We start from the raw sequence: 26,210 nt of genomic DNA on the forward strand, positions 1-26,210 counted from the left end.
AATAGGTTTTTACCCTTTTAACTGGCGCAAAAACTGACACCTTTATTCAAGGCATCGTGTTTGCAATAACCACAACACAAGCAGTCAAAATGCAAACAAAAAAAGACAACTCTGATAATAATATTGGCACTGTCCTTGAATTTGATTGGTCTACACCAGAGACGGCTTTTCTTAGAGCCTCGTCTACATTGGTGTTGGACCAGAGGACGCCAAGAAGATGCCTTTTGGCGTCTTCTGGTCCAACACCAGTGGAGACTGGGCTCTAAGAAAAGCTGTCTCGGGTGTGGACCAATCAAATTCAAGGACGGTGCCATCATCATTATCAGAGTTGTCTCTTTTGTTTGCATTTTGACTGCTTGTGTTGTGGTCATTGCAAACACGACGCCTTGAATAAAGGCGTCAGCTTTTGTGCCAGTTAAAAGGGTAAAAAACCTATTCCTTTAATCTCGTTTCTGGCAAAGGAGGTCTCATAATGCGACGTAAAACAGTTGACCGCAGGGACTGTGACCGAATTCCTTCCCAATGAACTAGAGAGCGGAGTGGACAGGGGGGGGGGCTGGGGGGCGGCGGCGGCGGCCACGGGGGGGGGCGTCAACGGCTGCTCAGGTCGAGGAAATTGTCGCAAGGCCCTCCGCTGCGCCGTCGCTGCAAGTTTCCGTCGTGCGAATTTGAACCTTCGGGCGGGACCCCCGCCCCACGCCCCACCCGGGGTTCTCCCGAATAAACGGAGGTCGAGATCGCAGCTAATTCATTTTGTTTTTGCGGGTGGGTTGGGTGGGTGGGCGGGAGGAGGTTCAGTTGAGATCCTCCCGGCGGTGTTGTCGAGCGATCGTTGCGACAGCCCCGGCTGGAGTCGCCGGCTCCACCCGGTCATCGGAACATTCCGTTCGCGCCCCGCGCCGAGGAACGGTGGACGGGGCTACCCGAAGCCGACGGGATCGTCTGCTGCATCTGTTTTAAGACCGGGAGCAAGTGGGGAAGAGGGCAAATTGGCCATTCGGGCGATTTGCCCCCGGGAGCGATGCCGGTGACGCGACGGGCCAGGGAAACGTCGCGGCACCGGCTCAAATTTTTGAACGATGTCGATCCGCTCTTCGACGGACAGCATACCAGCGTGGGGCTTAAAGGGGGGGGGGGGGCGGGGGGGGTGAACTATTTTAGCCCTTTGTAAACGTGACGAGGTTTTTTGTTTTTTTGTTTCGCTGTTTTGGACGTGTCGGGCGGTGTGGAGGGTTACGACACATTTGTCAATGACAAGATCTCCACCCAAAAACGTTTTATTATTAATTCGATGGCCGCCCCCCCCCCCCCCCCACTCACGCATATCCCCGGTGCGGCCATGCCAAAGCCGCGCACGGTCGCGCCTGTACCGGGCATCGGAAGGCCGTGTTGGTGTACTGCGTGAGGAATCCGGCCAAGCTTGTTTAGAGCTCATGATAGAGGTTTGTTTTTTGTTGTTGGGGGGGGGGGGGGGGGTGGTTAGATCACCGAGTTAATGTATGAAAGGCGTCGTTAAAACCCGCCACCACCCGACACAGCCAACTGGTAATGGGTTGTCACGTGAACAGAACGTGGCCAATTCGTCGCTAGTACAGCACTAGTGTGTAGTGTATAGTGTACAATAGTGTAGTGTACAATAGTGTAGTGTACAATAGTGTAGTGTGTAGTGTATAGTGTAGTGTATAATAGTATAGTGTATAGTGTAGTGTGTAGTGTAGTGTATAGTGTAATGTATATTAGTGTGTTGTGTATAGTGTAGTGTATAGTGTAGTGTATAGTAGTGTATAGTGTAGTGTATAGTAGTGTATAGTGTAGTGTACAGTCGTGTAGTGTACAGTCGTGTAGTGTATAATAGTATAGTGTGTAGTGCAGTGTACAATAGTGTAGTGTATAATAGTGAGTCTATAATAGTGTAGAGTGTCGTATTGTACAATAGTGTAGTGTATAGTGTAGTGTATAGTGTAGTTTACAATAGTGTAGTGTATAATAGTGTAGTGTGTTGTATTGTACAATAGCGTGGTGTCTAGTAGTGTAGTGTATAGTGTAGTGTATAGTGTAGTGTACAATAGTGTAGTGTATAGTGTAGTGTACAATAGTGTAGTGTATAGTAGTGTACACCCGGTGTGTTTTAGAGCCAAGCCACAAAATTTAAAATCTGAGTACTCTGACGTCTCGCCAGTAATTACAACCAGCTTCATCAGGCGATGGCCAGATTAACGACACTGTCATATATTTTACGCGATCCAACCCAAAAAAAAAACCAACCCCTAATGGATGATATTGGTCGCGAAAAAGCCGACGTGTTCAATTGCTGATTTAAAGCTTTCGTGACTGCAGGGATTCATATTCTTATTTTATTGTTTCCCTTCAACGTCAATTTACCGAAAGAACCAAGAATATTTTATATATATTTTATTATTTTATTGTTTCCCTTCAACGTGACTTTACCGAAAGAACCAAGAATATTTTATATATATATTTTATTGTTTCCCTTCAACGTGACTTTACCGAAAGAACCAAGAATATTTAACATATATTTTATTATTTTATTGTTTCCCTTCAACGTCAAGTTTACCGAAAGAACCAAGAATATTTTATATATGTTTTTATTTTATTGTTTCCCTTCAATGTGACTTTACCGAAAGAACCAAGAATATTTTATATATTTTTTATTATTTTATTATTTCCCTTCAACGTGACTTTACCGAAAGAACCAAGAATATTTTATATATTTTTTTATTATTTTATTGTTTCCCTTCAACGTGACTCTACCGAAAGAACCAAGAATATTTTATATATTTATTATTATTTTATTGTTTCCCTTCAACGTGACTCTACCGAAAGAACCAAGAATATTTTATATATATATTTTTATTATTTTATTGTTTCCCTTCAACGTGACTCTACCGAAAGAACCAAGAGTATGTGTTCAATTGCGTCGAGCTGTTCGTATCAACAGATGCCCGTTTGTGGGTGCGCACCTCTGTTAAGAACGTTACGACGTCAACAACAACAACAACAGCAGCAGCCAAACAAACACAAACTCAATCAAGAAAGGTGAACGCATCGGCCCAAAACACGAGATTTTAAAATATTTATATACACGCACAACAACTTAAACCGCCCGCCATCCTACCCAGACAAAGATCTCACCACCGAGGTGTTGACCCGCTTTCCAGACAGCCACCTGGGCCCCATCACCCAATGATGAGGGAAGCCCAAGATAGTGGCCCTTGTCAACTCTTTGTGGACAGGCGTGTGTGTGTGTGTGTACGTGCACGTGTGTGTGCGTGTGTGTGTGTGTGCACGTGCACGTGTGTGCGTGCACATGTGTGTGTGTGTGTGTGCACGTGTGTGTGTGCATGCACGTGCACGCGCGTGTGTGTGCACGTGTGTGTCTGCACGTGTGTGTGTGTACACGTGTGTGTGTGTGTACACGTGTGTGTGTACGTGCACACGTGTGTGTGTACGTGCACGTGTGTGTGTGTACACGTGCGTGTGTGTGTGTACACGCGTGTGTGTGTACGTGCACGTGGTTTAGTGGTAATTTATTGGAAGGTGGAGGGGTTGGTTACCAGCCCCTCGCGCCCGTGGCCTCCAGGTGCACATGGCCTGGCACAAGCGTCGTGGTGACGTTACCGCCACTTAGTGGCGAATGGCGGTTGTTGTTGTTGTGGGTGAGTGTGTGTGTGTGCGCATGAACGTGTGTGTATGCACGCGTGTGTGTGTGCGCGTGCACATGTGTGTGTGTATCTGTGTGCGCGTGGTGTGTGTGTGTGTGTCTATCTATGAGTTAGATTCCCGCTCACGGCCAACACCGCCGGTGACGATTATCTGAACCGGTTATGGGCCTTCCCTAGGTCGACTCAGCCTCAAATGAGTACCTGGTGCCATGGCGTGTAGTGAAACATCGCTAGCACTGGGGGAGACAAAGGCGGCCGGGCGTGGTGCTGGTAGCCACCCACCCCCTCTGTGTGTGCCACAGTGCCGGTAGCCGTCATAGACGCTGCTGCTGCTGCTGCTACTCGCTACTACTAACAGCACTTGCCCCTACAGTCTGTTAGAGGCTATACGGTTACGGGCATATCTGCTGTATGTCTGTATGTCTGTGTGCATGTCTCTGTGTCTCTGTGTGTATCTCTGTCTACCTGTGTGTATCTCTGTGTGTATATATGTCTACCTGCGTGTCTCTGTGTGTCTACCTGTGTGTATCTCTGTGTGTATATGTGTGTCTACCTGCGTGTGTCTCTGTGTGTCTACCTGTGTGTGTCTCTGTGTGTATGTGTCTACCTGTGTTTTTCTGTGTGTATATGTGTGTCTACCTGCGTGTGTCTCTGTGTGTCTACCTGTGTGTGTATATCTGTGTGTATGTGTCTACCTGTGTGTATCTCTGTGTGTATATGTGTGTCTACCTGCGTGTGTCTCTGTATGTCTACCTGTGTGTGTATATGTCTAACTGCGTGTGTCTCTGTTTCTCTACCTGTGTGTATCTCTGTGTCTCTACCTGTGTGTGTATCTCTGTGTGTATATGTGTGTCTTCCTGCGTGTGTCTCTGTGTGTCTACCTGTGTGTATCTCTGTGTGTATATGTGTGTCTACCTGCCTGTGTCTCTGTGTGTCTACCTGTATGTATCTCTGTGTGTATATGTGTGTCTACCTGCGTGTGTATCTGTGTGTCTACCTGTGTGTGTATCTCTGCATGTATATATGTGTCTACCTGCGTGTATCTCTGTGTGTCTACCTGTGTGTATCTCTGCGTGTATATGTGTGTCTACCTGCGTGTGTATCTGTGTGTCTACCTGTGTGTGTATCTCTGCATGTATATATGTGTCTACCTGCGTGTATCTCTGTGTGTCTACCTGTGTGTATCTCTGCGTGTATTTGTGTGTCTACCTGCGTGTGTCTCTGTGTGTATCTCTGTCTACCTGTGTGTGTATCTCTGCGTGTGTCTTTCTGCGTGCGTCTGTCTGCGCTGGACAGCGGCGTTCTTCAAGGGCCTGCCGTACCCCGGCTATCCCCTCTTCATGTTTCCTGACCTGGCTGGACCCTACCTCTCAAACGGATCGCTCTCCCCGTCCGCTCGCACGGTAACACGCACGCAGACCGCGCATACACACGCAGACACACGCAGACACATGCAGACACACGCAGACACACGCAGACATCCCGGACCCTGTGATTGGTTAACTACCTCGCCTGGTGTGCGGGAAGTCGTGGATTCGATTCCAGGACCCTGTGAGATGTTAACTACCTCGCCTGGTGTACAGGAGGTCGTGGGTTCGATTCCCGTGACCCTGCGAGATGTTAACTACCTCGCCTGGTGTACAGGAGGTCGTGGGTTCGATTCCCGTGACCCTGAGAGATGTTAACTACCTCACCTGGTGTGCAGGAGGTCGTGGGTTTGATCTCCAACCCTGCGAGATGTTAACTACCTCGCCTGGTGTGCAGGAGGTCGTGGGTTCGATCTCTATCTCTCTTTTCCCCCGTGGTGGTCGCCGGATGGATTTTTCTCCAGGCCCTCGGGTTTTTCCCCCTCCGCTTCTGGAATCAACGTACCGATGCGTTCAGAGTAGCACATCTGCTGCTGTGATTTTGTGTGTGCCTATGCGAGTGTGTACGCGTGTGTCTGTGTGCAAAAAAACAACCGGCACTGCCTTCTCGTTGGTGCCGGACGGAAACATTACGGTGGTGGATGTGACTAATGCTATGGGGGGGGGGGAGGCCAATTCCAATGGGCTATGCCCCTCATGGCGCTTGTAGTTTTTCAGTTTTTCAGTTTTCATTTATTTGGTATAGCCCCTGTGAGCCATTCGGCTCTTGAATCGGGTGCAACCGCAACAAACAAAAAAACATGAACAAGAAAACATCTTAAGGTGACTGTGTGACTGTGCAAACAGAAAATCCAGGAAAAAACAGCAAAATATTCCTGAAAAAGCACCGTACACCAACGCTGTGTGCAAAAATCCCAGTGGGATGCAAGTCAAACAACAACAACAACAACCACAAGACAACTAAGATTAAGGCCATCAGTCTAACTCCGTACTACAACAATTAAAACATGGCCAAACCAAAAAATGTTTTCGACATCACCAAAATAAAGCCATAAAAGCAATGTAACAGTGATCATAGGAACTGTGACCGAATTTTCACAATAAGCGACAAACAACATTTAACACCAAACCCTAGAGCCATAGCTGGCTGCATGAGTCACTCCACAACAACAGGAGCATCAGTCGGAGTATCAATTTTTTCAATGCACCTTTAAGATCAGCATGCTAAATCTAAATACAGATAATACTTTGCAGCGGTCATCCGGAGCGAAACATTTTCTTTTATTTTAGGCCACTGAATAGCAGTGGCAGCTCGGGGTGTACAACTCCTCTAGAGCAGTTTTGAGTGAAGATCGCATTGGTAGCCACCAACGTGGCCAAATGGGGGCTTTAGATGGGTGCGAGGGGCTCTTAATCCCTCCACCTTCAATTTAACCACCCCTAAACTGCTTGGGAAATGTGACTGAGCTTTTGCCGGAGGCCCCGGGGGAATAGGCGTCTATGACGTCTCCTGAACAAAAAAACCCATTTGTGTGGAGCCGGGAGACTGAATCCTTACCCTCGGGTTCCTCCACAAATCGCAGAAAGCCACTGCGGGTGGCCACGTGGAATGTTCGAACGTTCACTGCGGAGGAGAGGCTGCCACTGCTCTGTCTGGAGCTGGACCGGTACCGCCTGGATCTCTGTGTTATCCAGGAGGTCCGGTGGACCGGCTCTGGCTCCTGCCACCATGAGGGGTGGACAGTTCTCTACTCGTGGCAGGAGACTGCCAAACAACAGGGAGTGGCTCTTCTTCTGAACAAAATAATGAAGGTGGCGTGGGAGTGTGGCGGTGAGGTGTGGGAAGCTGTAAGCCCTTCGGCGACTTTGGGCTCGCCTTCCCATCAACTGGAGGCGAGGAATGGTGGTCGTGGTTACTTATGGCCCCACCGAAGACGAACATCCGTGGAGGGATGCAGGCAAGGCCGATGAGTCAGATGCCTTCTATGACCTCCTGTCACAGGTGCTGGCTAAAGTTGCCCCTCGGGATAGAGTCATCCTGTTGGGTGACTTCAATACCCCAGTTGGTCATGATGCTGGCACCTGGGATGGAGTGATTGGAAGGCATGGGTCAGATCAGCTCAATAACAATGGCAGGAGGCTGCTAGACTTCTGTGCAACCCATGGGTTTGTAATCACCAACAGTCATCGGCACATCCACACATCATGGATGCATGCCAGGTCCAAGCAAAAACATCTGCTGGACTACATCGTGACGCAACAGCGGATGCGGGCCCATGTTCTTAACACCAGGACCTACCGTGGAGCTGAGAATTTCATCACCGCTTGCAGCTTCCTCCTCCAGATGCCAAGGGAAAATGGGCGAGGTTTTGGACTGTGGCTCATGCAGTTGGAGGAGGTGTTCCGGCTGGCTGAGAAAAAGCGACAGGACCTGTTCTGACATCTGCAACATCCCACATCGGAGAATGGGGAGGGTTACCGCAGCCTTCGCTCGGAGGATCGGAGATCCATTTGGCGCTTCAAGGATAAGTGGTGGTCACGGGTTGCTGAGGAAATGGAGTCTGCCTCGGTAACCCGCGATTATAAATCACTCTTTAACGCCATCAAAAAAGTAACTTGCAGCACCACACCTATCACCATCCTTAGGGGAAAGAAAGGTGTTCAAATTCTTGACAGATCTGGTCAAAGTCTCATTGGTGAGCTCCTCAGGCAGGTAAAGCTGCGTTGGCTGGGCCATGTAGCCCGCATGCCCAGCCACCGCATGCCTAAATAGCTTTTGTTTGGCCAGATAGAGGGGGATAAATGGGTGCGGCACGGGCTAGAGAAGAGATGGAGTGATGTGGTACAGGAGGACGTGGAGCTGAGTGGACTTGCCGATGACCGGTAGCAGCGGTGTCAAGATCGGCCTCTGTGGAGGAGGCTCGTGAAGGACGCTACTGGGCAGTTGGAGGTAGTCGCCCTCCAACAACAACGGAGGGCGGAGGAGCGACGCTCACAACAACGAGCGGAGCGCCGGGTGGCCAAAGCACAGCAGGTTGGCACAGTAGGGGGCACAGGTGGTGGTGCACCAGCCAGTCATCTCAGTCAGTCGACCCGTGGTACCTGGGTCTGCCCCGTGACCTCCTGCCCAGCGGGCGTTCGACACTTCACGTGGCCTCAAGGTGCACATAGCCTGGCACAAGCGCCGTGGTGACGTCACCGCGACTTAGTGGCGAATGGCGGTTATTGTTGTTGTTGTTGTGTGCTCGCGCATCTTTGTTCGTCTTGCGTACGTGTAGTCTCTGTCTGGGGATGATGTCCCAAACGGGAGTCAACGGTGGTTACGTAATCAACGTTTGATTCAAGTAGAGACCTGCTCAACACGCGGACAAATGTGCCCCAGGTATCCTAGCCACGTGAGGTAACGTCGCAACTCACCGTGACAAAAATAAAATAAAGACAAAGACCCCCCCCCCCGTGTAGCCTTAGCAGACTTTAGGGGCAAGTGCTGTTAGCGAGCGGCACCTGTGAAGGCCGGAACGGTACACGAGGGGGTGGGTGGCCAGCACCACGGCCGGCCGCCTTTGTCTCTCCCCCAGTGGCGATGTTTACTACACACCACACCAGGTACTCATTTGAGGCTGAGTCGACCTAAGGGAGGCCCCGGGACCGGTTCAGGTAATCATCACTGGTGGTGTTGGCCGTGAGCGGGAATCGAACCCGGGTCCGCCGGGTTCGTAGCGCAGCGTAGCGCTAACCGCTACTACACTACGACACACACACACACAGGCACACACTCACAGATACAGACACACACACTCGCACATACATATACAGACACACACACTCACACATACAGATACAGACACACACACTCGCACATACAGATACAGACACACACTCACACATACAGATACAGACACACACTCACACATACAGATAAGACACACACTTGCACATACAGATACACACACACACTCACACATACAGATACAGACACACACTCACACATAGAGATACAGACACACACACTCACACATACAGATACAGACACTCGCACATACAGATACACACACACACACTCACACATACAGATACAGACACACACTCACACATACAGATAAGACACACACTCGCACATACAGATACACACACACACTCACACATACAGATACAGATACAGACACACACTCACACATAGAGATACAGACACACACACTCGCACATACAGATACACACACACACTCACACATACAGATACAGACACACACACACATACAGATACACACACACACAGGCAAACACACACACACATACAGATACAGACACACACACACAGGCAAACACACACACTCACACACAGATACAGACACACACACACACTCACACATACAGATACACACACACACACACACAGGCGCACGTTGCAAGCGTCTCCCGCAATCGGCACCGCAAATGCCCTGATCAGTTTAACACGTTAGGCTTTCGCGACCAATACCGTCCATAATGGAGGTCCCCCGTGAAGGAGCGATGTGAACCACCGTCGGGCAAACTCCGGTCACCGTTGTCGCAGCAGCGGCAGAAGCGACGGCTTCTTTTTCTGGCCATCGAACAGAGACGGCCGTTCGCCGCGTCATCGCCGCCACAAACCCGGCGGGCCGGGGTTCGATCCCCGCTCACGGCCACCACCGTCGGTGACGATGAATCTGAACCCGGCTCCTGGGCCCTCCCACTAGGTCGACTCAGCCGCAAACGAGTTACCTGGTGCTGTGATGTCGTGTAGTGAACGTCCTACAAGCTGTAAGCTCCACGTCTACAATCTGGAAGCTCCACGTCCTACAAGCTGGAAGCTCAACACCTACAAGCTGGAAGCTCCACGTCCTTCAAGCTGGAAGCTCAACATCTACAAACTGGAAGCTCAACATCTACAAGCTGGAAGCTCAACACCTACAAGCTGGAAGCTCAACACCTACAAGCTGGAAGCTCAACATCTACAAGCTGGAAGCTCAACATCTACAAGCAGGAAGCTCAACACCTACAAGCTGGAATCTCAACATCTACAAGCTGTAAGCTCCACGTCCTACAAGCTGGAAGCTCAACATCTACAAGCTGGAAGCTCAACACCTACAAGCAGGAAGCTCAACACCTACAAGCTGGAAGCTCAACATCTACAAGCTGGAAGTTCAACGTCTACAAGCTGGAAGTTCAACACCTACAAGCTGGAACCTCAACATCTACAAGCTGGAAGTTCAACGTCTACAAGCTGGAAGTTCAACACCTACAAGCTGGAACCTCAACATCTACAAGCTGGAAGTTCAACACCTACAAGCTGGAAGCTCAACACCTACAAGCTGGAAGTTCAACGTCTACAAGCTGGAAGTTCAACACCTACAAGCTGGAACCTCAACATCTACAAGCTGGAAGCTCAACACCTACAAGCTGGAAGCTCAACACCTACAAGCTGGAAGCTCAACACCTGGAAGCGGGAAGCTCAACACCTACACGCTGGAAGCTCAACATCTACAAGCTGGAAGCTCAACACCTACAAGCTGGAAGCACAACACCTACAAGCTGGAAGCTCAACATCTACAAGCTGGAAGCTCAACACCTACAAGCGGGAAGCTCAACATCTACAAGCTGGAAGCTCAACATCTACAAGCTGGAAGCTCAACATCTACAAGCTGTAAGCTCCACGTCCTACAAGCTGGAAGCTCAACACCTACAAGATGGAAGCTCAACACCTACAAGCTGGAAGCTCAACACCTACAAGCTGGAAGCTCAACACCTACAAGCTGGAAGCTCAACACCTACAAGCTGGAAGCTCCACGTCATACAAGCTGGAAGCTCAACATCTACAAACTGGAAGCTCAACATCTACAAGCTGGAAGCTCCACCTCTACAAGATGGAAGCTCAACACCTACAAGCTGGAAGCTCAGCGTCTACAAGCTGGAAGCTCAACATCTACAAACTGGAAGCTCAACATCTACAAGCTGGAAGCTCAACATCTACAAGCTGGAAGCTCAACACCTACAAGATGGAAGCTCAACACCTACAAGCTGGAAGTTCAACACCTACAAGCTGGAAGCTCAACACCTACAAGCTGGAAACTCAACACCTACAAGCTGGAAGCTCAACATCTACAAGCTGGAAGCTCAACGTCTACAAGCTGGAAGCTCAACATCTACAAGCAGGAAGCTCAACATCTACAAGCAGGAAGCTCAACATCTACAAGCAGGAAGCTCAACATCTACAAGCAGGAAGCTCAACATCTACAAGCTGGAAACTCAACATCTACAAGCTGGAAGCTCAACATCTACAAGCTGGAAGCTCAACGTCTACAAGCTGGAAGCTCAACACCTACAAGCTGGAAGCTCAACACCTACAAGCTGGAAGCTCAACATCTACAAGCTGGAAGCTCAACATCTACAAGCTGGAAGCTCAACGTCTACAAGCAGCAAGCTCAACACCTACAAGCTGAAGCTCAATGTCTACAAGCTGGAAGCTCAACACCTACAAGCTGGAAGCTCAACGTCTACAAGCTGGAAGCTCAACACCTACAAGCTGGAAGCTCAACATCTACAAGCTGGAAGCTCAACGTCTACAAGCTGGAAGCTCAACACCTACAAGCTGAAGCTCAACGTCTACAAGCTGGAAGCTCAACGTCTACAAGCTGGAAGCTCCACATCTACAAGCTGGAAGCTCAACATCTCTACAAGCTGGAAGCTCCACATCTACAAGCAGGAAGCTCAACGTCTACAAACTGGAAGCTCAACATCTACAAGCTGGAAGCTCAACATCTACAAGCTGGAAGCTCCACGTCCTACAAGCTGTAAGCTCCACGTCTACAAGCTGGAAGCTCAACATCTACAAGCTGGAAGCTCAACACCTACAAGCTGGAAGCTCAACACCTACAAGCTGTAAGCTCCACGTCTACACGCTGTAAGCTCCACGTCCTACAAGCTGGATCTCTACGTCTTACGAGGCATCAACACGTGGTCGGAGACCCGCGTGAGGGATCGACCCTTCGTAGCAGTAACTCGCTGTAGTCTGGTATTGTGTTACGGTGTGTTGTATATGAAAGTGTTGCCTCTAAAAGGAACACCGTCTGCGACTCAGTTGGACCCACTGCACAAAGACAAAGATCCCACAGGTAGCCTCTCGCAGGCCTGTAGGGGCAAGTGGATGTTAGTAGTAGCGAGTAGCAGCAGTGGAGCGCCTATGAAGGATACCGTCGCTGGCACACGCAGAGGGGGTGGGTGAGTGGCCAGTCTTAATCACTGAGACTCCCACAGGGTTCAGTGTTGATCGCTGAGACTCCCACAAGGTTCAGTGTTCATCACTGAGACTCCCACAGGATTCAGTGTTAATCACTGAGACTCCCACAGGGTTCAGTGTTAATCACTGAGACTCCCACAGGGTTCAGTGTTAATCACTGAGACTCCCACAGGGTTCAGTGTTAATCACTGAGACTCCCACAGGGTTCAGTGTTAATCACTGAGACTCCCACAGGGTTCAGTGTTAATCACTGCGACTCCCACAGGGTGCAGTGTTAATCACTGAGACTCCCACAGGGTTCAGTGTTAATCACTGAGACTTCCACAGGGTTCAATGTTCATCACTGAGACTCCCACAGGGTTCAGTGTTAATCACTGAGACTCCCACAGGGTTCAGTGTTAATCACTGAGACTCCCACAGGGTTCAGTGTTAATCACTGAGACTCCCACAGGGTTCAGTGTTAATCACTGAGACTCCCACAGGGTTCAGTGTTAATCACTGAGACTCCCGCAGGGTGCAGTGTTAATCACTGAGACTTCCACAGGGTTCAGTGTTAATCACTGAGACTCCCACAGGGTTCAGTGTTAATCACTGAGACTTCCACAGGGTTCAGTGTTAATCACTGAGACTCCCACAGGGTTCAGTGTTAATCACTGAGACTCCCACAGGGTTCAGTGTTAATCATTGAGACTCCCACAGGGTTCATTGTTAATCACTGAGACTCCCACAGGGTTGTGTCAATCACTGAGACTCCTATAGGGTTCAGTGTTAATCACTGAGACTCCCACAGGGTTCAGTGTTAATCACTGAGACTCCCACAGGGTTCAGTGTTCATCACTGAGACTCCCACAGGGTTCAGTGTTAATCACTGAGACTCCCACAGGGTTCAGTGTTAATCACTGAGACTCCCACAGGGTTCAGTGTTAATCACTGAGACTCCCACAGTGTTCAGTGTTAATCACTGAGACTCCCACAGGGTGCATTGTTAATCACTGAGACTCCCATAGGGTTCAGTGTTAATCACTGAGACTCCCACAGGGTGCATTGTTAATCACTGAGACTCCCACAGGGTTCAGTGTTATATCCCGAGGCTCATTGAGCCAGACTGTGGCAAACGCAGACTTGAATATCTGGGTGGGTGGGCTGAGCGAGTGACTGAGGGGTGAGTCGTTTGTGGGTTTAGCCCTGCCCTGCCTTGCAATTACACGCGTGCCTGTGTGTTCATGTAGCTGTGTACATGCGTGTCTGTTGCTGTGTGCATGTCTGTAGCTGTGTGCGTGTGTGTAGCTGTGTGTGTAACTGCGTGTTTGTGTAGTTGTCTGTGGGTAGTTGTGTGTGTAGCTCCATCTGTTCTGTAGCTGTGCATGTGTTTGCAGTTGTGTGTGGTTGTGTGTAACTGTGCGTGTTTGTGGCTGTGTCTGTAGCTGTGTGTTTGTGTCGCTGTGTTTGTGTAGCTGTGTGCATGTGTGTTCGAGTAGAAGCGGGTGCTTTTGTGTGTATCAGTTTGTGTGTTTGTATATCTGTGTGAGCTTGTGTAGCTGTGTGTGTTTGTGTGTGTTTGTAGTTGTCTGTAGCTGTGTGTGTGTCGCTGTGTGTGTGTAGTTGTATATGCCTGGTATTTCATACCATCAAACACTCCACCCTCTCAGCTCCCCATTGTTGATGGAGCAGTTGTGGAGAGAGTGGCGAGTTTCCCATACCTGGGCAGTGTGCTTATGACCAGTTCCGGTTTGACAGCAGAGGTCTCGCTCCGAATTAGTCGGGTGGTATTATCTGTTCATCGGCTGCGTAACGCTGTGTGGAAGTTACCTGGTCTGTCGCTCCGCACGAGGCTTCAGGTATCGTCGGCCACAGTCATTCCCTCACTTCTCTATGCTTGTGAAATGTGGGCCCCCTCTAATGGAACATCTGTGCCAGATAGAAACATTGAGCCTGGCCTGCCTGCGATACGTCCTGGGTTTAACCTGGCTGGATTGTGTGATGAGCTCACAAAGCCTTGAACGATCTGGACGCATTCCCATCAGTGAGCGCCTCCGGCAGGCACTTGCAGCTACCACAGTGGCCAAATGGGGTCTCTGGATGGATGTGAGGAGCTGATAACCCCTCTACCTTCAATTCAACGACCACTGAACTACGTGAAAAATATAGAATGAAGCTTGTGCCGGAGGCCCCGGGGGGGACAGGCGTCTATGATGTCTCCTGAACAAACCGCATTTGACGAAGTGAGACAGAATCCTTACCCTCGGGGCTCCTCCAGAATTAGCACACAGCCACTGCGAGTGGCCACGTGGAATGTTCGAACGCTCACTGCGGAGGAAAGGTTTCCACTCGTCTGTTGGGAACTGGACCGGTAACGCCTCTGGCTCATGTCACCCTGAGGGGTGGGCAGTCCTCTACTCGGGGCAGGAGATTACCAAACAACGGAGAGTGGCTCCTCTTTTGAATGAAAGAATGACGGGGGCGTGGGAGCGTGGTGGTGAGGTGTGGGAAGTTGTAAGTCCAAGGCTACTGTGGGCTCGCCTCCCCATCAACCAGAGGCCAGGAGTGGTGGTGGTTACTTATGCTCCCGCCGTAGATGAACACCGATGAGTCAGATGTCTTTTATTCCCTCCTGTCACAGGTGTTGGCTAAAGTGGCCCTTCGGGGTAGAGTCATCCTGTTAGTGACTGGGTGCCCGAGTTGGTCATGATGCTGGCACCTGGGCTGGAGTGATTGAAAGGCATGGGCCAGATCAGCTCAATAACAACGGTAGGAGGCTGCTGGACTTCTGTGCAGCCCATGGGCTTGTAATTACCAACACGCTGTTCCGGCATCGGCACATCCACAAAACATCGTGGATGCACGCCGGGTCCAAGTAAGAACATTTGGTGGACTACATAGTGATGGAACAGCGGATGCGGGCCTACAGTGAGGGAAAAAAGTATTTGATCCCCTGCTGATTTTGTACGTTTGCCCACTGACAAAGAAATGATCAGTCTATAATTTTAATGGTAGGTTTGTTTGAACAGTGAGAGACAGAATAACAACAAAATAAATCCAGAAAAACGCATGTCAAAAATGTTATACATTGATTTGCATTTTAATAAGGAAAATAAGTATTTGACCCCCTCTCAATTAGAAAGATTTCTGGATCCCAGGTATCTTTTATACAGGTAACGAGCTGAGATTAGGAGCACACTCTTATAGGGAGTGCTCCTAATCTCAGCTTGTTACCTGTATAAAAGACACCTGTTCACAGAAGCAATCAATCAGATTCCAAACTCTCCACCATGGTTAAGACCAAAGAGCTCTCCAAGGATGTCAGGGACAAGATTGTAGACCTACACAAGGCTGGAATGGGCTACAAGACCATTGCCAAGCAGCTTGGTGAGAAGGTGACAACAGTTGGTGTGATTTTTCGCAAATTGAAGAAACACAAAAGAACTGTCAATCTCCCTCGGCCGGGGGCTCCATGCAAGATATCACCTCGTGGAGTTGCAATGATCATGAGAACGGTGAGGAATCAGCCCAGAACTACACGGGAGGATCTTGTCAATGATCTCAAGGCAGCTGGGACCATAGTCACCAAGAAAACAATTGGTAACACACTACGCCGTGAAGGACTGAAATCCTGCAGCGCCCGCAAGGTCTCCCTGCTCAAGAAAGCACATATACATGCCCGTCTGAAGTTTGCTAATTAACATCTGAATGATTCAGAGGACAACTGGGTGAAAGTGTTGTGGTCAGATGAGACCAAAATGGAGCTCTTTGGCATCAACTCAACTCGCCTTGTTTGGAGGAGGAGGAATTGCTGCCTATGACCCCAAGAACACCATCCCCACTGTTAAACATGGAGGTGGAAACATTATGCTTTGGGGGTGTTTTTCTGCTAAGGGGACAGGACAACTTCACCGCATCAAAGGGACGATGGACGGGGCCATGTACCGTCAAATCTTGGGTGAGAACCTCCTTCCCTCAGCCAGGGCATTGAAAATGGGTCGTGGATGGGTATTCCAGCATGACAGTGACCCAAAACACACGGCCAAGGCAACAAAGGAGTGGCTCAAGAAGAAGCACATTAAGGTCCTGGAGTGGCCTAGCCATTCTGCAGACCTTAATGTCTGTTAAAATTATAGACTGATCATTTCTTTGTCAGTGGGCAAACGTACAAAATCAGCAGGGGATCAAATACATTTTTCCCTCACTGTATGCCCTTGACACCAGGACCACCGTGGAGCTGATTTGCCCACTGATCATCGGCTTGTCATCTGTAAGATGCGCCTGCCATTCTTCTACCCACAATGGCCTGGTAACAGCTGGCTGATGAAAGTTGTAAGCGATAATTTCATCATCGCTTGCGGCTGGAGTTGGCATTGTCCCCCACTCCTCCTGATGTCGAGGGGAAATGGGCGAGGCTTAGGACTGTGGCTCATGCAGCTGCAATGGCTGCTTTGGGTACACGGTCCAGACCTCCCCAGAGACCCTGGCTGACAGAGGAGGTGTTCAGGCTGGCTGAGAACAAGCAACAGGCCCACTTCCGCCATTTACCGCATCCCACATCAGAGAATGAGGAGGCTTTACCGCAGCCTTCACTCGGAGGTTCGGAGAGCCGTGAGGCGCTGCAAGGATGGGTGGTGGTGGTCGTGGGTTGCTGATGAGATTGAGTTTGCCTCAGTAGCCTGCGATGACAAATCACTCTTTAACTCCATAAAAATGTAACTTACAGGGCCACACCTATCACCATAATTAAGGGAAAGAAAAGTTATCCGATCACCGACCCCCAGGAACAGGTTTTCAGATTTTCAGAGCATTTCTGTGAGATCTTGGGGGAGGGGAAATTCCTCAGCCTGGCAAACATCGTGGGACAAAGTGGGGATGACCCTGCTGAGGCTGCGGTGCCTCAACTATGGGAAGAAGTCACCCCATGTGAGTGGCTGGCTGAGGTGCCATCTGTTGAGGAAGTACTGAAGGTGATCCAGAGTCTGAGACCAGGAAAGGCACCAGACAGAGATGATCTCCCAAGCGAAATGCTGAGGGAGGGTGGCGTTTGTGCACAGACTGCCCTACATGACATCATAACAACAGTCTGGACCACTGGACGGGTTCTGCAGGATTGGAAGGATGCCCTGGTGGTCCCCGTCTTTAAGAAGGGGGACCGCACAGACTAACAACTACAGGGGCATCTCACTCCTCAATGTGCCGGGAAAGGTCCTGGCAAGAATTATTCAACATCGCCTCGCCAGGCACGCTGAGGAGAGGCTTGCGGAGCCCCAGTGCGGTTTCAGGAAAGGGCGGTCCTGCACTGATGCCATATTTTCTGTTCGTCTGCTACAGCAGAGGTGTAGGGAATTACACCAGGACCTACATCTCTTCTTTATTGACCTGGTCAAGGCCTATGATGCCATCAATAGCACTGGGATCTGGGTTGTTTTTTGTGCTTTCGGAGTCCCTGACTCTCTGCTCAAAATCATGAATGACCTTTATGAAGGTGGGCAGGCCTGGATAAAACTACATGGCCGGGAGTAGGAGTCATTTCCTATCTTCTGGTTTCCACATTATTTATCATATTTTTGACTACGTAGTTCTTGAAGCCTTTGATGGCTGAACCGGAATGAATCTCCATCTGGTACAGATACAATGGGAGGTTAATCGATGCCCAGGTGCGGTCAAGGAATGGCTCCCTATTGGCATACGTAGCATGGTTGGTCAACCACGTTATGTATGCCGATGATCTGGTGATTGCTGCTCACTCAGTGGAGGAGTTGGAGGCGCTCTTGCTGAACCTGGAGTGTGCCACTAAGAGGTGGGGCCTTACCATCAGGCCCACAAAAACTAAGCACCTCCCTATGTATTTTGTGCCATCAGACAGTCCACCCCTTCAACTCTCCGTTGGTGATGGGGCAGTTGTTAAGAGAGTGGACAGTTTTCCATACCTGGGCAGTGTGCTTATGACCAGCTCTCCTTTGACAGCAGAGGTCTCACTTCGAATCAGTCGAGCGGCAATATCTTTTCATCGCCTGCGTGACGCTGTGTGGAAACTACCTGGTCTGTCACAAAGCTTGAGGTCTTCTCGGCCACAGTCATTCCCTCCCTTTTTATGCTTGCAAACCGTGGATCCCCCTACTGGAACATCTTCGCCGGTTATAAGCATTCAGGCTGGCCCTGCCTACAATCCATCCTGAGTTTAACCAGGCTGGATTGTGTGAGGAGCACACAAATCCTTGAAAGATCTGGACATAGGTGAGCTCCTCCGGCAGGCAAGGCTGCGTTGGTTGGGTCATGTAGCCCGCATGCCCAGCCACCACATGCCTAAACAACTTTTGTTCGGCCGAATAGAGGGGGGTGCGGAACGGGCTAGAGAAGAGATGGAGTAATGTGGTATAACAGGATGTGGAGCTGAGTGGACTTTCCGATGACCGGTACCAGCGGTGTAAAGTTGGTCTCTATGGATGAGGCTCGTGAAGGACGCTGCTGCTACTGGGAAGTTGGGAGGCAGTCGCCCTCCAACAACCACGGAGGGCGGAGGAGCGACGCTCACAACAACGAGCGGAGTGCCGGGTGACTAAAGCACAGCAGGTTGGCACAGTAGGGGGCACAGGTGGTGCATCAGCCAGTCATCTCAGTCAGTCGACCCTTGGCACTTTGGTCTGCCCCGTGACCTCCTGCCAGCGGGCGTTCGACACTTCACGTGGCCTCAATGTGCACATGGCCTGGCACAGGCGTCGTGGTGACGTCACCGCCACTTAGTGGCGACGTCACCGCCACTTAGTGGTGAATGGCGGTTGTTGTTGTTGTAGTAGCTATGTGTGTGCAGCTGTGTGTCTTTAGTTGTGCGCGTGTATGTATGTGTATGTGTCAGTGTCGGGCGTGGTGCTGCCCACCCACCCCCTCGTGTACCGTTCCGGCCTTCATAGGTGCTACTACTCACTTCACAGCACTTGCCCAACAGCCTGTTACAGGCTACACGGGGGACCTTTGTCTTCATGCATGTCTTGTACGTTTGTGAGTGACTGTGTTTGGCCCTGTGTGTGTGTGTACTCCGTGTGTGACTGTGTGTGTGTATATAATTCTGTGTGTGTGTATAATTCGGCGTGTGACTGTGTGTGTATAATTCTGCGTGTATAATTCTGTGTGTGTATAATTCTGCGTGTGACTGTGTGTGTGTATAATTCTGTGTGTGTGTATAATTCTGTGTGTGTGTATAATTCTGTGCGTGTGTATAATTCCGCGTGTGTGTATAATTCTGCGTGTATAATTCTGTGTGTGTATAATTCTGTGTGTGTGTATAATTCTGTGTGTGTGTATAATTCTGTGTGTGTATAATTCTGTGTGTGTATAATTCTTTGTGTGTATAATTCTGTGTGTGTATAATTCTGTGTGTGTATAATTCTGTGTGTGTGTATAATTCCGTGTGTGTATAATTCCGCGTGTGTGTATAATTCTGTGTGTGTATAATTCTGTGTGTGTGTATAATTCTGTGTGTGTGTATAATTCTGCGTGTATAATTCTGCCTGTGTGTGTATAATTCTGTGTGTGTATAATTCTGTGTGTGTATAATTCTGAGTGTGTATCATTCTGTGTGTGTATAATTCTGCCTGTGTATAATTCTGTGTGTGTGTATAATTCTGCCTGTGTATAATTCTGTGCGTGTGTATAATTCTGTGTGTGTGTATAATTCTGCGTGTGTGTATAATTCTGCCTGTGTGTATAATTCTGTGTGTGTATAATTCTGCGTGTGTGTATAATTCTGTGTGTGTGTGTATAATTCTGTGTGTGTGTATAATTCTGCGTGTGTGTATAATTCTGCCTGTGTGTATAATTCTGTGTGTGTATAATTCTGTGTGTGTATAATTCTGTGTGTGTATAATTCTGTGTGTGTGTATAATTCTGCGTGTGTGTATAATTCTGTGTGTGTGTGTATAATTCTGCCCGTGTGTGTATAATTCTGTGTGTGTATAATTCTGTGTGTGTATAATTCTGTGTGTGTATAATTCTGCGTGTGTATAATTCTGCGTGTGTGTATAATTATGTGTGTATAATTCTGTGTGTGTGTATAATTCTGTGTGTGTGTATAATTCTGTGTGTGTGTATAATTCTGTGTGTGTGTATAATTCTGCGTGTGTGTTGAATTCTGCGTGTGTGTATAATTCTGCGTGTGTGTATAATTCTGCGTGTGTGTATAATTCTGTGTGTGTATAATTCTGTGTGTGTGTATAATTCTGCGTGTGTGTATGTTTCTGCGTGTGTGTATAATTCTGTGTGTGTATAATTCTGCGTGTGCGTCACGTCTTCTGCAGTCGGGTCATGCTGGCTTCTACAGTCGCAGAAAACATGATCTCGCTCCTCATTCTCTGCCACAAACACACACAAAGACAAAGATCCACTCATAGCCTGAACAGACTGTTGGGGCAAGTGCTGTTAGTGACTAGCGTGGAACCCCTCTCTCTGCATCTCTCTCTGTATCTCTCTATGTATGTCTGTATCTCTCTCTGTATCTCTCTCTTTATCTCTCTCTGTATCTCTCTCTGTATGTCTGTATCTCTCTCTCTAACTGTCTCTGTATCTCTCTCTGTGTCTCTCTGTTTCTCTCTCTGTATCTCTCTATGTATGTCTGTATCTCTCTCTGTATCTCTTTCTGTGTATCTCTCTGTATCTCTCTGTATCTCTTTATCTCTCTCTGTCTCTCTCTCTTGATCTCTCTCTGTATCTCTCTCTGTATCTCTCTCTGTATCTCTCTATGTATGTCTGTATCTCTCTGTATCTCTTTCTTTATCTCTCTCTCTGTATCTCTCTGTATCTCTCTCTTTATCTCTCTGTATCTCTCTCTGTATCTCTCTATGTATGTCTGTATCTCTCTCTGTATCTCGCTATGTATGTCTGTATCTCTGTATCTCTCTCTTTACATATCTCTGTATCTCTCTGTGTCTCTCTCTTGATCTCTCTCTGTATCTCTCTCTTTATCTCTCTCTTTATCTCTCTCTGTATCTCTCTCTGTATCTCTCTCTGTATCTCTCTCTGTATCTCTCTCTTTATCTCTCTCTCTTGATCTCTCTCTCTCTTGATCTCTCTGTATCTCTCTATGTATGTCTGTATCTCTCTCTGTATCTCTCTATGTATGCCTGTATCTCTCTGTATCTCTGTATCTCTCTCTGTATCTCTGTATCTCTCTATGTATCTCTCTCTGTATCTCTCTCTGTATATCTCTGTATCTCTCTCTTTATCTCTCTATGTATGCCTGTATCTCTCTCTGTATCTCTCTCTGTATCTCTCTCTTTATCTCTCTCTGTATCTCTCTCTGTATCTCTCTCTGTATCTCTGTATCTCTCTCTGTATCTCTGTATCTCTCTCTGTATCTCTCTCTGTATCTCTCTCTGTATCTCTCTGTATCTCTCTCTTTATCTCTCTATGTATGTCTGTATCTCTCTCTGTATCTCACTCTGTATGTCTGTATCTCTCTGTATCTATCTCTCTGTATCTCTCTCTGTATCTATCTCTCTCTGTATCTCTCTCTGTATCTCTCTCTGTATCTCTCTCTGTATGTCTGTATCTCTCTGTATCTATCTCTCTCTGTATCTCTCTCTGTATCTCTCTCTGTATCTCTCTCTGTATCTCTCTCTGTAGTGTCGGGCCTCTCTCAATAATCCCCCAGCGTCTCCCCAGCGTCTCCCTCCACCTCTCTCCTTCCCGCTCAGCGCTCCCCCTTGACTCGTGACAAAAACTCACTCGCACCACTGATGGTGTGTTAGTGTGTGTTAGTGTGTGTCTGTTAGTATGTGTCTGTTAGTGTGTGTGTTAGTGTGTGTGTTAGTGTGTGTGTTAGTATGTGTCTGTGTGTGTGTTAGTGTGTGTTAGTGTCTGTGTGTGTGTCTGTGTGTGTGTTAGTGTGTGTTAGTGTGTGTGTTAGTATGTGTCTGTGTGTGTGTTAGTGTGTGTTAGTGTCTGTGTGTGTGTGTCTGTCTGTGTGTTAGTGTCTGTGTGTGTGTTAGTGTGTTAGTGTGTGTGTTAGTGTGTGTCTGTTAGTGTCTGTGTGTGTTAGTGTGTGTGTCTGTGTGTGTTAGTGTGTGTCTGTGTGTGTGTTAGTGTGTGTTAGTGTCTGTGTGTGTGTGTGTCTGTCTGTGTGTTAGTATCTGTGTGTGTGTTAGTGTGTGTTAGTGTGTGTGTCTGTGTGTGTGTGTGTGTGTCAGTGTGCGTGTGTGTTAGTGGGGAGCGATAGTGTAGCGGTTAGCGCGCTGCACTATGAACCTGGCAACCCGGGTTTGATTCCCGCTCACGGCCAACACCAGTGACGATTATCTGAACCGGTCCCGGGCCTCCCCTAGGTCGACTCAGCCTCAAATGAGTACCTGGTGCGGTGTGTAAACATTGCCACTAGGGTGACAAAGGCGGTCGGGCGTGGTGCTGGCCACCCACCCCCTCGTGTACCGTTCCGGCCTTCATAGGTGCTCGCTAACAGCACTTGCCCCTACAGTCTGTTAAGGCTATATGGGGGATCTTTGTTATCTTTGTTGTGTGTTAGTGTGTGTCTGTGTGTTAGTGTGTGTTAGTGTGTGTGTTTTAGTGTGTGTATCTGTGTGTGTGTTAGTATGTGTGTGTGTGTGCCTGTCTGTGTGTGCGTTAGTATGTGTGTGTGTGTCTCTCTGTGTCTGTGTGTGTGTGTGTTAGTGTGTGTGTGTGTGTCTGTGTGTCGGTCTGTGTGTCTGTCTTTGTGTGTGTCTGTGTGAGTGTTAGTGTCTGTGTGAGTGTGTGTCTGTGTGTGTGTGTGTTAGTATGTATGCGTGTGTCTGTGTGCGTGTGTGTCTGTATGTGTGTGTGTCTGTGTGTGTCTGTGTGTCTGTCTGTTAGTGTGTTTGTCTGTGTGCGTGTGTGTCTGTGTGCGTGTGTGGTTTCAGGAAAGGGCGGTCCTGCACAGATACCATATTTTCTGTCTGTCTGCTACAGCAGAGGTGTAGGGAATTCCAAAAAGACCTACATCTCTGCTTTATTGACCTGGTCAAGGCCTATGATACCATCAGTAGGCCTGGGCTCTGGGTTGTTCTTCGTGCTTTTGGAGTACCTGACCCTCTGCACACGATAATTAAGGACCTTCGTGATGGTGAGCGGGCCCGGGTAAAATTACGTGGCCAGGAGTCAGAGCCATTCCCTGTACACCTTGGGGTGCGACAGGGATGTCCTCTGGCTCCTACATTATTTAACATCTATTTTGACCACGTAGTTCGTGAAGCCTTCAATAGCTCTATCGGGGGAATCTCCATATGGTACAGATATAATGGGAGGCTGATCGATGCCCGGGTGCGGTCAAGGGATGGCTCCCTATTGCTCAACCACGTTATGTATGCTGATGATTTGGTAATAGCTGCTCATTCAGATGAGGAGTTGGAGACGCTGTTGCTGAGACTGGAGAATGCCACTAAGAAATGGGGCCTTACCATCAGCCCCACCAAAACTAAGCACCTGCCTGGGTATTTTGTACAATCGGACACTACACCCCCACAACTCCCAATCGGTGATGGGACAGTAGTGGAGAGAGTGGAGAGTTTCCCATACCTGGGCAGTGTGCTTATGACCGGCTCCAGTTTATCAGCAGAGGTCTCACTCCGAATCAGTCGAGCGGCAATATCTTTTCATCGGTTGCGTAACACTGTGTGGAAGCTACCTGGTCTGTCGCTCCGCACTAAGCTTCAGGTCTTCTCGGCCACGGTCATTCCCTCCCTTCTCTACGCTTGCGAAACGTGGACCCCCCTAATGGAACATCTTCGCCGGTTATAAACATTTAGGCTGGCCTGCCTACGATCCATCCTGGGTTTAACCAGATTGGATTGTGTGAGGAGCTCACAAATCCTTGAAAGATCTGGGCAAGGTCCCATCGGTGAGCTCCTCCGGCGGGGAAGGCTGCGATGGCTGGGTCATGTAGCCCGCATGCCCAGCCACCGCATGCCGAAACAGCTTTTGTTTGGCCGGATTGAGGGGGCTAAGCGGGCGCGGCACGGGCTAGAGAAGAGATGGAGTGATGTGGTACAGGAGGACGTGGAGCTGAGTGGACTTGCCGATGACTGGTAGCAGCGGTGTCAAGATCGGCCTCTGTGGAGGAGGCTCGTGAAGGACGCTACTGGGCAGTTGGAGGCAGTCGCCCTCCAACAACAACGGAGGGCGGAGGAGCGACGCTCACAACAACGAGCGGAGCGCCGGGTAGCTAAAGCACAGCAGGTTGGCACAGTAGGGGGCACAGGTGGTGCATCAGCCAGTCATCTCGGTCAGTCGACCCGTGGCACCTGCTGGGTCTGCCCCGTGACCTCCTGCCAGCGGGCGTTCTACACTTCACGTGGCCTCAACGTGCACATGGCCTGGCACAAGCGTCGTGGTGACGTCACCGCCACTTAGTGGCGAATGACGGTTACTGTTGTTGTTGTTGTAGTATGAAGGAGGGTGTGTGTCTCAGTGTTAGTCTGTGTATGCTAGGGTGTGTGTGTGTGTGTGTGTTAGGGTGGGGAGCGTTAGTGTTAGTAGTGGTTAGCGCTACGCTGCGCTGCGAAGCTGGCGATCCGAATTCGATTCCCGCTCACGGCAAACACCGTCGGTGACGATTATTCTGAACCTGTCCTGGGCCTACTCCCCCCTCCCCCAGGTCGACTCAGCCTCAAAATGAATGCACCTGGTGCGGTATTGTAGTGTAGTAAACATCGCCAGCACTGGGGGAGATTTAAGGCGGATGGGCGTGGTGTGCATCTGGTGTGAGTGTGTGTGGATGCACGCCGGGTCCAAGCAAGAGCATCTGCTGGACTACGTAGTGACGGAATAGCGGATACGGGCCCATGTCCTTGACACCAGGACCTACCGTGGAGCTGATCTGCCCACTGACCATCGACTTGCCGTCTGTAAGATGCGCCTGCCATTCTTCCACTCCGGTGGTGGCTGTACGCCCAGGACCCCATTCAAACCCTTGGTGGCCTTGTATCAGCTAGCTGATGAAAGTTGCAAGCGAGAATTTCGTCATCGCTTGCGGCTGGGATTGGCATCGTCCTCGACTCCTCCTGACGTCGAGGGTAAATTTGGCGAGGTTTAGGACTGTGGCTCATGCAGCTGCAATGGCTGCTTTGGGTACATGGTCCAGACCTCCCCATGGCACCTGCAGGGTCTGCCCTGTGACCTCCTGCCGGCGGGCATTCGACACTTCACTTGGCCTTAACGTGCACATAGCCTGGCAGTTGTTGTATTTAGTGTGTGTGTGTCTATGAGTGTGAGTGTACACATACACATACATACACATATACACATGCATACACACTCACACATTTACATACACACACTCACACATTTACATACACACACATTTACATACACACACATAAATACACACACTCATACATTTACATACACACACATACACATTTACATGCACATTTATACACATACATACATACATACAACAACCGCCATTCGCCACTAAGTGGCGGTGACGTCACCACGACGCTTGTGCCAGGCCATGTGCACCTTGAGGCCACGTGAAGTGTCGAACGCCCGCTGGCAGGAGGTCACGGGGCAGACCCAGGTGCCACTGGTCGACTGACTAAGATGACTGAGATGACTGGTTGATGCACCACCTGTGCCCCCTACTGTGCCAACCTGCTGTGCTTTAGCCACCCGGCGCTCCGCTCGTTGTTGTGAGCGTCGCTCCTCCGTCCTCCGTTGTTGTTGGAGGGCGACTGCCTCCAACTGCCCAGTAGCGTCCTTCACGAGCCTCCTCCACAGAGGCCGATCTTGACACCGCTGGTACCGGTCATCGGCAAGTCCACTCAGCTCCACGTCCTCCTGTACCACATCACTCCATCTCTTCTCCAGCCCGTACCGCGCCCGTTTAGCCCCCTCGATCCGGCCGAACAAAAGCTGTTTCGGCATGCGGTGGCTGGGCATGCGGGCTACATGACCCAG

At 49.4% G+C, this 26,210-nt stretch overlaps 1 protein-coding gene across 2 annotated transcripts in view; it reads left to right on the forward strand.

Moving 5' to 3' along the window:
- LOC116956914 (uncharacterized) overlaps positions 1 to 26,210 on the forward strand; it is a 114,254-nt gene that overhangs the window by 26,871 nt on the left and 61,173 nt on the right. For both annotated transcript variants that reach the window (XM_076054761.1, XM_076054760.1), the window contains exon 7: positions 4,980 to 5,086. In XM_076054761.1, the coding sequence (XP_075910876.1) occupies positions 4,980 to 5,086 (107 nt within the window). The remainder of the gene's footprint in view (positions 1 to 4,979; positions 5,087 to 26,210) is intronic.

This window comes from Petromyzon marinus, chromosome 68 (assembly GCF_048934315.1).
Source record: "Petromyzon marinus isolate PM22_M1 ecotype Great Lakes invasive population chromosome 68, UKy_Petmar_22M1.pri1.0, whole genome shotgun sequence".
Lineage (NCBI taxonomy): Eukaryota > Metazoa > Chordata > Hyperoartia > Petromyzontiformes > Petromyzontidae > Petromyzon > Petromyzon marinus.